The sequence below is a fragment of the Salvelinus alpinus genome, chromosome 5 (genome assembly GCF_045679555.1).
Source record: "Salvelinus alpinus chromosome 5, SLU_Salpinus.1, whole genome shotgun sequence".
NCBI lineage: Eukaryota > Metazoa > Chordata > Actinopteri > Salmoniformes > Salmonidae > Salvelinus > Salvelinus alpinus.
This window is the reverse complement of record NC_092090.1, coordinates 71,567,937-71,581,693: the sequence shown is the minus strand read 5'-3', so window position 1 is coordinate 71,581,693 and position 13,757 is coordinate 71,567,937. Positions and strand designations below refer to the sequence as shown.

The following is a 13,757-nucleotide window of genomic DNA, read 5'->3' as shown; positions in this document are numbered from 1 at the left end:
GTTGTATAGCATTGAAGCTCGTCTGGAGGTTAGTTTACACAGTGTCCAAAGAAGGGCCAGAAGTATACAGAATGGTGTCGTCTGCGTAGTGGATCAGAGAATCACCAGCAGCAAGAGCGACATCATTGATGTTTCCAGAGAAGAGAGTCGGCCCGAGAATTTAACCCTGTGGCACCCCCATAGAGACTGCCAGAGGTACGGACAACAGGCCCTCTGATTTGACACACTGAACTCCATCAGAAAAGTAGTTGGTGAACCAGGCAAGGTAATCATTTGAGAAACCAAGACTGTTGAGTCTGCCGACAAGAATGTGGTGATTGACAGAGTCGAAAGCCTTGGCCAGGTCGATTAATATGGCTGCACAGTATTGTCTCTTATTGATGGTGGCTATGATATCGTTTTAGACCATGAGCGTGGCTGAGGTGCACCCATGACCAGCTCTGAAACCAGATTGCATAGCAGAGAAGGTACGGTGGGATTCAAAATGGTCGGTAATATGTTTGTTAACTTGGCTTTCGAAGACCTTAGAAAGGCAGGGTAGGATAGATATAGGTCTGTAGCAGTTTGGGTCTAGAGTGTCTCCCTCTTTGAAGAGGGGGATGACCGCAGCTGCTTTCCAATCTTTGGGAATCTCAGATGATACGAAAGAGGTTGAACAGGCTAGTAATAGGGGTTGCAACAATTTCGGCAGATCATTTTAGAAAGAGGGTCCAGATTGTCTAGCCCGGCTGATTTGTAGGGGTCCAGATTTTGCAGCTCTTTTAGAACATCAGCTATTTTGATTTGGGTGAAGAAGAAATGGGGGAGGCTTGGGCGAGTTGCTGTGGGGGGTGCAGGGCTTTTGAACTTCTTCCATTTTCTAATAATTGCACCAACAGTTGTTGCCTTCTCACCAAGCTGCTTGCCTATTGTCCTGTAGCCCATCCCAGGTCTACAATTTTATCCCTGATGTCCTTACACAGCTCTCTGGTCTTGGCCATTGTGGAGAGGTTGGAGTCTGTTTTATTGAGTGTGTGGACAGGTGTCTTTTATACAGGTAACGAGTTCAAACAGGTGCAGTTAATACAGGTAATGAGTGGAGAACAGGAGGGCTTCTTAAAGAAAAACTAACAGGTCTGTGAGAGCCCGAATTCTTACTGGTTGGTAGGTGATCATACAATGTGATTTTCTGGATTTTTGTTTTAGATTCCGTCTCTCACAGTTGAAGTGTACCTATGATAAAAATTACAGACCTCTACATGCTTTGTAAGTAGGAAAACCTGCAAAATCGGCAGTGTATCAAATACTTGTTCTCCCCACTGTATGCATGTATGTATGTATGTATGTATGTATGTATGTATGTATGTATGTATGTATGTATGTATGTATGTATGTATGTATGTGTAACGGATGTGAAATGGCTAGCTAGTTAGCGGGTACGCGCTAGTAGCGTTTCAATCAGTTACGTCACTTGCTCTGAAACCTAGAAGTAGTGTTGCACCTTGCTCTGCAAGGGCCGTGGCCTTTGTGGAGCGATGGGTAACGATGCTTCGTGGGCGACCGTTGATGTGTGCAGAAGGTCCCTGGTTCGCGCCCGTGTCGGGGCGAGGGGACGGTTTAAAGTTATACTGTTACATTGGTGCCGTGACCCGGATCACTGGTTGCTGCGGAAAAGGAGGAGGTTGAAAGGGGGGTGAGTGTAACGGATGTGAAATGGCTAGCTAGTTAGCGGGTACGCGCTAGTAGCGTTTCAATCAGTTACGTCACTTGCTCTGAAACCTAGAAGTAGTGTTGCACCTTGCTCTGCAAGGGCCGCGGCTTTTGTGGAGTGATGGGTAACGATGCTTCGTGGGCAACCGTTGATGTGTGCAGAAGGTCCCTGGTTCGCGCCCGTGTCGGGGCGAGGGGACGGTTTAAAGTTATACTGTTACATATGTATGTATGTATGTATGTATGTATACACATACCATCTATTGCATCTTGCCTATGCCGCTCTGTCATTGCTCATCCATATATTCTTATTCCATTAATTTACTTAGATTTGTATGGATTAGGTAGTTCTTGTGGAATTGTTAGATATTGCTGCACTGTCAGAACTAGAAGCACTTCGCTACACTCACAATAACATCTGCTAACCATGTGTAAGTGACCAATAACATTTGATTTGATGGGCGAATTGCTGCAAAGAAGCCACTACTAAAAGGTCACCAATAAGAAGAAGAGACTTGCTTGGGCCAAGAAAAACGATGAGTCCAAATTTGAGATTTTCGGTTCCAACCACTGTCTTGAATTCAAGGCACACTTAACCAGCATGGCTACCACAACGATACGCCATCCCATCTGGTTTGCGTTTAGTGGGACTATCATTTGTTTTTCAACAGGATAATGACCGAAAACACTCCTCTAGGCTGTGTAAAGGCTATTTGACCAAGAAGGAATGTGCTGGAGTGCTGTATCAGATGACCTGGCCTCCACAATCACCCAACCTAAACCCAATTGAGATGGTTTGGGATGAGTTGGACCGCAGAGTGAAGGAAAAGCAGCCAATAAGTGCTCAGCATATACAGTTGAAGTTGGAAGTTTACATATACAGGTTGGAGTCCTTAAAACTCGTTTTTTAACCAATCCACAAATTTGTTAACAAAATATAGTTTTGGCAAGTCGGTTAGGACATCTACTTTGTGCATGACACAAGTAATTTTCCAACAATTGTTTACAGACAGATTATTTCACTGTCTCACAATTCCAGTGGGTCAGAAGTTTACATACACTAAGTTGACTGTGCCTTTAAACAGCTTGTAAAATTCTAGAAAATTATGTAATAGTTTTAGAAGCTTCTGATAGGCTAATTGACATCATTTGAATCAATTGTGTGTACCTGTGTACCTGTGGATGTATTTCAAGGCCTACCTTCAAACTCAGTGCCTATTTGCTTGACATCATGGGAAAATCAGAATAAATCAGCCAAGACATCCTTGGGAGCAATTGCCAAACGCCTGAAGGTACCACGTTCATCTGTACAAACAATAGTACGCAAGTATAAACACCTTGGGATCACACAGCCGTCATACCGCTCAGGAAGGAGACGTGTTCTGTCTCCTAGAGATGAACGTACTGTGGTGCGAAAAGTGCAAATCAATCCCAGAACAACAGCAAAGGAGCTTGTGAAGATGCTGGAGGAAACAGGTACAAAAGTATCTATATCCACAGTAAAGCGTGTCCTATATCGACAAACTGAAAGGCCGCTCAGCAAGGAAGAAGCCACTGCTCCAAAACCGCCACAAAAAAGCCAGACTACGGTTTGCAACTGCACATGGGGACAAAGATTGTACTTTTTGGAGAAATGTCCTCTGGTCTGATGAAACGAAAATAGAACTGTTTGGCCATAATGACCATCGTTATGTTTGGAGGAAAAAGGGGGAGGCTTGCAAGCCGAAGAACACCATCCCAACCGTGAAGCACGAGGGTGACAGCATCATGTTGTGGGAGTGCTTTGCTGCAGGAGGGACTGGTGCACTTCATAAAATAGATGGCATCATGAGGAAAGAAAATTATGTGGATATATTGAAGCAACATCTCAAGACATCAGTCAGGAAGTTAAAGCTTGGTCACAAATGGGTCTTCCAAATGGACAATGACCACAAGCATACTTCCAAAGTTGTGGCAAAATGGCTTTAGGACAACAAAGTCAAGGTATTGGAGTGGCCATCACAAAGCCCTGACCTCAACCCTATATCAAATTTGTAGGCAGAACTGAAAAAGCGTGTGCGAGCAAGGAGGCTTAGAAACCTGCCTCAGTTACACCAGCTCTGTCAGGAGGAATGGATCAAAATTCAACCATTATTGTGGGAAGCTTGTGGAAGGCTACCTGAAACGTTTGACCCAAGTTAAACAATTTAAAAAGGCAATGCTACCAAATACTAATTGAGTGTATGTAAACTTCTGACCCACTTGGGAATGTGATGAAAGAAATAAAAGTTGAATTAAATCATTCTCTCTACTATTATTCTGACATTTTGCATTCTTAAAATAAAGTGGTGATTCCCAACTTAACTATGACAGGGAATTCTTACTAGGATTAAATGTCAGGAACTGTGAAAAACTGAGTTTAAATGTATTTGGCTATGGTGTATGTAAACTTCCGACTTCAACTGTATATGGGAACTCCTTCAAGACTGTTGGAAAAGCATTCCTCATGAAGCTGGTTGAGAGAATGCCAAGCTGTGTGCAAAGCTGTCAAGGCAAAGGGTGGCTACTTTAAAATATATTTTGATTTGTGCAACTATTTTTTGGTTAGTAGATGATTCCATGTGTTATTTCATAACTTTGATGTCTTCACTATTATTCTACAATGTAGAAAATATATCTATATATTTTTTTTAAACCCTTGAATGAATAGGTGTTTCCAAACTTTTGACTGGTACTGTATATATTGGACTTACGGATCAGAAAAGCCTGTGGTTACCAAATACTTTCAGCATAGAAATCATTCAAATATATAGTGGTGTAAAGTACTTAAGTAAAAATACTTTAAAAGTACTACTTTTTGGGGATATCTGTACTTTACTATTTATATTTTTGGCACCTTTTTACTTAACTACATTCCTTAAGAAAATAATGTACTTTTTACTCCCTGACATCCAAAAGTACATATTACATTTTCAATGCTTAGCAGGACAGGAAAATGGTCCAATTCACATACTTATCAAGAGAACATCCATGGGCATCCCTACTGCCTCTGATCTGGCGTACTCACTAAACACAAATGCTTTGTTTGTAAATTGTTGGTGTGCTCCTGCTTATCCGTAAATTAAAATAACAAGAAAATTGTGCTATCTGGTTTACATAATATAAGGAATGTGAAGTGATTTGTACTTTTATTTTTGATACTGAAGTATATTTAAAACCAAATACTTTCAGTAGTATTTTACTGGCTGACTTTCACCTTTACTTGAGTCATTTTCTTTTAAAAAGGTATCTTTACTTTTACTCAAGTATGACAATTGGGTACCTTTTCCACCACGGTACATTTCTCATTCATCCACATGGTTCCATAATATCTTTCTTCATCCCCACTTACAATAGGCTGTCACATAATGCACATTTCAGATGATAACTTGTAAAGCTCCTACCTTTTCTCACAGATGGTTTCCTCTCCAGTGCCTTCTCTGGGGACTTCTTGGGGAAGTCAAAAGCCGCCAACATTTGAGCCACCTTCACAGACTGGGCTTGCTCCGAAACCCAATCAGGCTTTGCTGCCAATGGCTTTGTCAAATCTGGATGCTTCAGCTTTTCTTGTAGTAGAATGTTCTCCTTTATGAGTTCAGAAACAGGCCTCGATTTAGGAGTATCCTGGTGTTTGTCACACTCTGAGGCAGTTTCGTCGTTGTCCTGGGTAGACTTTTCATCATAATGTACTGCAGTTGTGCGCTCTGTGACTTGCTGTGACACAGGCTCTGTTTTTAAAGTCTCATTTTGAGACTGAAGCGTCTCATCCATACTCCCTTGGCTTTCTTCTGATAGAGCCATCCCAGTTCCTACTGAGGCCGGGGTAGCCTCTATCACTACAACTGGGATGTCTGTTATTTGACGAGGGTCCTTATTGGTCTTAGCCTCCTCCATAGAATCATCATGCAAGGCCTCTGAGGTGCATAGGCTAGGTGTTGTCTTCCCCGCAGTGATATTTTCTGTTTGTGATGGAGGAATCTCAGTGACAGGGATAGTGCTGGGTGATTCATCCATTTTGTGCAAAGGCAGGGGCTCTGTGGTTTGATCATCCTCTTTGTTGCAGGATGTAGACTCCGTAGACTCAGTGATGACCTCAGACACTGAGGAAGATGCAGGTTTTTCTGCGATGACATCACTCCTAGAGGAGGGCGTGCCCTCAACAGGTGGACTCTGTGAGCTCTCTGGTGACTGCGTTTCAGTTGGGCGTGTATTTTCCATCGTCTTCTCCTCGTTTTGGGGCGAGGAAACTATTGTTGCTGAGTCCTGCTCTGAACCTTTACAGTCAGCCTCATCCATTGGTGTGGATGTCCCCACTTCTCGTTCAGTGACAGATTCAGTCTCTAGAAGTGAAGCTGGTAGACAGATTATATCTGTGGAGTCCTGAGCAGTTTTCCCTGCCTGCTCACTCTTTGTCAGACTTTGTGGATGATCCTCCTCATGGCAGGGCTTGGTGTTAACTTCTGCTCCAGGGGGTCTCTCTGTTGCACATACAGAGGATGATGACAACATGGTTTCTTCCTCAACATCGCACTGTAATTCAGGGATATTCTTATCTAATGGAGCTGTCTTTGCAACATCAGCGGATGATTTTGGTGTTGTTTTCATTACGACATGTTTTGGTGTTGTTTCCTTAACGGCAGGTTTTGGTTTTGTTTCCTTCACTGCTGATATTGGTGTTGATATGGCCCCTGTCTCAACACCCTGTGGATAAGGCTTTGTCTCAGATGTTTTCAGCTGGTCATGGTCGTCAGACTGGTCCCTTGATACAGAGACCACCTTTCTAACTTTGGAGAGATCTGGAGACGCCTCATTTTTGTTTCTTTTCAGTAGCTTCTCCAAAATAGAGCTTGGCCCTACTACAGGCACCATGGGCAAGTCTTCTTTGTCCCCTTGATTGGGAGGGTCAATTGTAGGGGATCCTGCCCTGTCCAGCTCACTTTGTTTGTGATTATCATTCCGGCCAGACTGGAATGAGATGTCACATCTTGCTGCCTCTGACGCTTTATTCTCTTTCTCAATGTCACCCTTGTTTTCATCGTCATGTGGCTTTACCTTTCCCACTGTTGGATGGTCATGGTTCAAGGTCCCACCCACAACTGACAGACACTTTTTCCCTTTGGTCTTTTTCAATGATGATTGATGTTTAGTCTTATAGGGACCCGTCAGTTCTCTCAAACCGCCTACAGCTCCATCAGTGCACTTGGTGTCTTCATCCTCAACTGCCTCGGAGGTTCCATTTTTCATTTCCTGGTCTTTCTGAACAGGCAACTTCTTTCTTCCTCCCTCTTGTTCGACGTTATCAGTAGTTCCCGTATTAGTCCCACCCTTGCCAACTTCTACAGAACCCTCCTTCTTGTATTCCATGGTGGCCTCACCCATTGAAACTGTGGCATCAGTTTTCTCCACAGCTGTATTATACATCTGCCCAGTAACTTCCCCTAAAGCAGAGCAGAGGTTTTCTTCCTGGTTTTTCTGATGTGGCGCTGTTCTCTCATCTCGACGATACATCTTGGCAGTTTTACCCTCCTTCTTCTCCTTATCCCTCACGTTTTGGGTGGATTGTCTGGGTATTCTGGCCTTCTCCTTACTCTGTGTGTGACTCTCTGGGCTCTGGCTATTGTCCGGATCCTGTGGAGTCAGTAGAACAGTCCTGCCTCCCTCCTCTCCTCCAGCCCCTTCCTCTCTCATCTCCCCCTCCGTGGAAGGACTCACCCTTTTCTGAGTGCTAAGGTTTTTCTCTGCCGAAGGTGTTATTGGCTCCCTGCCTGGGCCTTCATCCAGATTCTCAGCGGCTGCTTTCCCTGGATCCTCCCCGGCGTTACCGGCCTCCTCACGGGGGGTTCCTCCCTCCATGGCACCGCCTGTGTCCCCACTTGCATCCCCCAGGTCGATGCAGGGCCCCCTCTCCTCCGCTTCTCCACCGCTGGCCTGTTTATCTCCCTCCACCTTATCTTGATTCTGCCCCATGCTAGTCTGTGGAGAAAGACAAGCCATTACCATCCTCACTCTTATGTAGCAGTCTACAACTGGCTTTGGCATGCCAGTCCACCACCGTTTATCTAACTGTAGACACTGTGCCCTGCTCTCCCACTGTGCCCTGCTCTCCCTGTCTCTCCCACAACCACTTTATTTCACAGCGGAGTGTATGAATAAATACATGTCCCACTGAGAACAGGCAGAGGTGGAAACATCAGCTGGAAACATGAGGTAGAGACAGGAAAATGAGCAGTGTAATTAGATATCAGGCACAAAGCCAGATTCATTTACTGTGAAATAGCTCAAATCTGACTATGTGTAGACACAGTGCAGACATTATATACCACTATGACATTATGTGAGCTAAAGGAGAGCAGAAAGTCACACTAAACAGAAGTAATTTACATGGTCTGCTCTGGCTAAGTGTCTTATGACCACAATCACTCTAGATTGTTCATGTTCTTGCAATGTTAACCCGTATTGGGTCAACTTAAGAAAAATACATTGGAGTCACAAGATTTAACTGAAACCTCCCTCATTTTCCCTCTGAGGATGATCATGTCAGCAGTCAGCACGTAGGACCTTAGCCAGGATTGTCAAATTCTGATGTATGTAAAAGTGGAGGTAGGGCATTAGTGAATGAAACAGCAGCCTAACAAAGTGATAAGATAATCCTGAAATAATATTTAATAGTAGGGTGAACAGAATGCAGGATATAGCCCTTTGATTCCAGGCTCTTAGATGGTCAGAGGGAAACCTGATTCGACTGCAGATGAAGCCCAGGCACATAAGGCCATTCGATATCTAAAGCCACAATGAAAATAATCCCTCTCTCTCTTTGGGAGTTTATGACGTTTTTGATAAAGTTGCTAGAGACTATTGTCTGCCTTTTCTGAACAAAATGTCTTTCCCAAGATTGGATTAAGTTATTTTTGTTCGATTATTGCAATTCAACCAATCACCGGATATTTGCTCTCACTAACAGTAGTTGACCTATTCTATAAATGAACGTCGGAAATCCAATACTGTATTTCACATATTTTAAAGCAGGATTTTCATACAATAACTTACTGCTTATACATTTTGCTTTTCTCTTTGTTATTCCAGTATTCCATCCATTGCTCTTTAACAGGCTGTTGTAAGGGTATTATCAATCTTAAAAAGTATATCTGGTGTTTGTTTCTTGTGTGTTTAGCTAATGTTTTTAGTTGTTTGCACATGAGTACGTCCAATAGCTACCATTGCTACCCATAAGTGATCTAGGCCTCCACTCCTGTTGCTAGAGTATGTCAGTTTGTCCACCATGTTACAGAGCTCATTTTCTCACACTGAACTGCAGGGGTAAGCAGAGAAAATAATGAAGCACAATGGACAGAGCTCTAGAACAAGAGTCTGTTTCCTGTCAATGCCCCCTTTCTCTTCTCTCCCTGTCTATCACTGCTGTGGCTGCTGCTTCCTTATCGTATGACTGCTGAACATTTACCAGACAGACAGAGACATGACTGGGTGAGAACATCTTATCTAACATTCACTCGCTGTGTCGAAATACAAACATGTTGAAAAAACATTGAATTCTCTGTGCGTGTATGCATGCAATTTGAAATGAAAATTACAGAACAATATATTAAAATGTTGAAATACATGTTTACATTACATGGTATATACATTATATATATCACTCAGCTCTAAGTCCAGTGTTAGAGTATTGTAGCTGAAATGAAGATAAGTGTAGCCTACCATCATTTGTCCTCTAGAGAGAGAGAAGGTTTCAGACTTGATAGTTTCTATAGCATTGGCACTGTACATCAAACTCACTATGGAGTCACAGCTAAACTGAACTCCTGTAGACTGTATAAAATAATTCCTGTGTGAAAAAAAACATTCCTTACATCACACTCCAGTCATGTGAACACTGATTACTACAAAGGCTCACCCTAAAAATACCCTCAGCTCAGACCCCTGAGAGTCCTGCAGGCCCCATCAGCACCATGAGGAGGACCCCTGCCTCAATGCAGCCCATCGCTGGCTACAACTACCCCATTGTCCTGCACCCTTCAGCCGTAGCGCCCAAGGCAGATCACTTGATCGCCTTGTGTTCTGCTGCTCCAATACACCCTGAATAAAGGGAAGTCAAACCAACAACAAGCCAGGAAGCACATGCAAAAATAGTTATTCTAGTCTTACAGTAGCATCCTGAATAAAGGCAGTTTACAGTAGGCTACCCATTCCCAGCACTCTGGTAAGCTGACTGGTGCAAGCTGGACTCAGGGGTAGCATAGTACATTTAAATCACAAACACTCTAATTAGTATGATATGTTACGTTTCGTATGGTATGTATTCATTTGTGTATGTCCATCATCCATTTCGTATGATATGTTACAAATTGCAATTTGTACAATATGCAAATAAAATTCATGTGTTACTATTTCCAATTTGTTGTGGCTAACGTTAGCTAGGTGGCTAATGTTAGCTAGGCTAGGGGTTAGGAGTTAGGTTCAAGGGTTAAGGTTAGCTAACATGCTAAGTAGTTGCAAGTAGTTGCAAAGTTGCTAAAGTTGTTCGTGATTAGATTCGAACATGCAACCTTTGGGTATCTAGACATTCACGATATACACCCACCCATCAACCCCAACCAATGACCCTACTTTAATTTTTCCCTTAAGTAACCTGTCTCATGTAACCATACCAAACGTAACATATCATACTAATTTGAGTGTCCCGGATTTACATTTACTATGTTACGTCTAGTCTATGAGACCAGTCTGACTGGAGAGGCAGCCAGGGTTAGGCCTGGCTCCTTACAGTCACTACAGTGAGGTGTTGAATATAGTTTTGATCTGTCCTGTGTGTGTTTGTGTAAGAGCGAGACGGACACTCACCGGTTAGTTGTCTCCCAGCCGATTGCTCTCCCAGGACTGACAGAGCACTCTTTGTTGGTTGGTTATGTTGAGTCCTCCCTCAACTGCACTAGCAAGGGAGGCTTATATTCCAGCCTTGGGACGTCACAGCACATTTGCCTAATACAATAAGTGTCTTGTCAAGGTTTATCAATTAAGGCCAAACTCCCAGTTTCTAATTTCCATACTGTGGTGAGATACAAAACACACTGAAACCTGTAAAATCTATAAATCCACCATGCAGAGCCCTACTCCTCATCAACTCATTCAGGATGTGTTTATATTGAGCTCTAGAGCACCTTTCCCCCAATTCTGGACATATTGAGCTGTTCCTTACTAGACGTCTGATATCCCCTTATCATGGTCAGGTATAATGCATCCACAATGCTTCAGGTATAAGTTGGAACAAAGCATAGGCCTACACAAAAATAAAAATAAATAGCTTGTTAGCAAAGAGCAATTTCTCAAACAAGAATTTTGGTAGAACTGACTGAGTGGGGAGGAGAAAACTGAAAACTAGCTGTTATTGGCAGAGAGGTTTGGAACTCTCTTTCTTATTGGTGTATTAACTAATTTACCACCTGGTGATGTCACCAGGCAGGCCAAGACTCCATCCCACCAAAACAGGCAGTCTTTTCAAAGAAATCTCATTTTTATCTGCACTGGACCTTTGAAGACCCATATTTAGAAACATCTCTGAGCGTGATCTTCACTTGTAGGGATATTCAATAGGGCACAGACAGAGTAGGCTATGATTGTGAGTGGATTTTTCAGAGCAGAGTTGCTAGTCTCCTAGGAAACAGCATGAGGGGTCTGGTTCAGCAGACGAATCCCAACACCATGAGCTATAGAACTCCTTAACCTATACAGACTGTTAAGATGAGGAACGTCCTCTTCCTTACCCAATTGTGTTTACATACTCCTACCATGGCCTGCCGCATATGAATACACGCCAGAAAACTGTTTTAAAGAGGGAGAGCGTGAAAGAATGTGCATGTGTGTGTTTATGTGTGTGAGAGGGTCAGAGGGTGAGTTCCTCTCCTCTGTGTAGAGTATGGCTGCAGTAAATGGCAACCCAAGGCCCCTGACTAACCAGGAGGGAGGCAAGAGAGATGAACAATAGCTGAGAAATGTCTCTGTTTTCCCCCGGTCTCCATAGTAACTTCCAAAACAGGATACTTACTCAGATAATAAAACAAAGGGGGAGGTATGGCAGCCAAGAATTCACCAGCAACATATGCTGCAGGAGCAGGGGAAGAAGGGCCAGCCGACAGCCAGCTAGCATTGAGTCTGAGGGCCAGTGCCACTGGCAACCGGTGCCTGTTTGCGTTTGAATAGTGTGATATTACACTCTAGGGAGTTTGCGTCATTGCAAAATGATGCCAACTCCTCATCAACACAATCCACCTCCCACCATTCTGAAATCTGTGAGCATAGCAGTCGGCCCAACTGCAAAGGGAGTCAAAGGGAGACTGCTAACCTGTTTGCTGACCAAGGATGACATTTGACGCTGTCTACCACCTTTTACGGCCTCCCATCAAAATCAGCACAGAACATTATCATGGAGCTCAAATTAGTTACAGTTACCTGAAGATCTGATCTCATTTATGTTTTAAGGGAGTGTAAAAAAAAAACATATAGCAAAATATTAAAGTCTTGTTGTTTTCAGACAACTATACCGAACAAACATATGAACGCAGCATGTAAAGTGTTGGTCTCATGTTTCATGAGCTGAAATAAAAGATTCCAGAAATTTTTCAGAAGCACAAAAAGCTTATTTCTCTCAAATTTTGTGCACAAATTTGTTTACATCCATGTTAGTGAACATTTCTCCTTTGCCAAGATAATCCATCCACCTGTCAGGTGTGGCATATCAAGAAGCTGATTAAACAGCATGATCATCACACAGGTGTATTTTGAGCTGGAGACAGTAAAAGGCCACTCATAATGAGCAGTTTTGTCACACAACACAATGCCACAGATGTCTCAAGCTTTGAGGGAGTGTGAAAATGGCATGCTGACTGCAGGAATGCCCACCAGAGCTTTGCCAGAGAATAGAACATTCATTTCTCTACCATAAGCCACCTCCAACCTTGTTTTAGAGAATTTGGCAGTGCGTCCAACTGGCCTCACAACCGCAGAACACGTGTAACCACGCCAGCCCGGGACCTCCACATCCGGCTTCTTCTCCTGCGAGATCATCTGAGATCAGCCACCAGGACAGCTGATGAAAATGTGGTGTATTTCTGTCTGTAATAAAGCCTTTTTGTGGGGAAAAACAAATTCTGATTGGCTAGGCCTGGCTCCCCAGTGGGTGGGCCTATGCCCTCCCATGCCCACCCCTGACTGCGCCAATGCCCAGTCGTGTGAAATCCATAGATTAGGGCCTAATTCATTTATGTCAGTTGATTGATTTCCTAATATGAACTGTTGCATTTCACATTTATATTTTTGTTCAGTATATATAGAACCTAAAAAGCTTTGATACTTGTTTAGCTCACCCTGTTATGGCATTTTTTGTCCAACTGACAGCCTCAGGAGAAGCATGTTGTGTTAAAGGCTTTCACATAACAGCGCAGCAATGCAAGAATGACTCCACTCCCCTCCTCCCCACACACATGCCATTTTATGAAGAACGGTCCATCATTAATCACGCACACTACCATACGGGCCAGGAGGAACCACAGCCGGCAGCAAAAGTGCTTCAAACTGGGACAGTCAAGCCAAGCGCTACATAATCTGGTTATTATAACACCACTCTCCTGCCAAGGTATACAGATGGGGGCATTATGCAATTTCATTTCAGGATGTGGGCCACTACAGTCAATCGTGCAGTCTTGACCCAAGCACTTAGCAATGTTTAGCAACGTCAACCCCTCCCCTCTATGAAATATTTCATCACTCACAGTGGGTCTGTAGCAATCAGAGGACAGTCTTCTGTCACTGGGAGAGGATTTATTACCACATCTCTCTTTGTGACTTCATGTTCAATGTCAGGAGAAATTAAATATATCCTAAGACAGGGATTGTGATACCACATGCCTCCTCTCCCTGCTGTGTAACTGTTTGTCTGTGAATTAGCAGATCAAAGGCTATGTTGTGGATCTAATGTCTCAAACAGTAGTAGTTTGGAGATATGACAACAAAAAATGTTGAAGAAAAATGTAATACTGTGA

At 43.2% G+C, this 13,757-nt stretch overlaps 1 protein-coding gene across 1 annotated transcript in view; it reads right to left on the bottom strand.

Moving 5' to 3' along the window:
* Nucleotides 1–10,686, bottom strand: part of LOC139576691 (coronin-1C-A) — a 69,346-nt gene extending 58,660 nt beyond the window's left edge. The window contains exons 1-2 of the mRNA XM_071403034.1: nucleotides 10,564–10,686; nucleotides 5,112–7,680 (exon numbers count right to left, since the gene is read on the bottom strand). Of these exons, the coding sequence (XP_071259135.1) occupies nucleotides 5,112–7,674 (2,563 nt within the window). The 5' untranslated portion in view covers nucleotides 7,675–7,680; nucleotides 10,564–10,686. The remainder of the gene's footprint in view (nucleotides 1–5,111; nucleotides 7,681–10,563) is intronic.
* Between the last annotated feature and the right edge of the window lie 3,071 nt (nucleotides 10,687–13,757).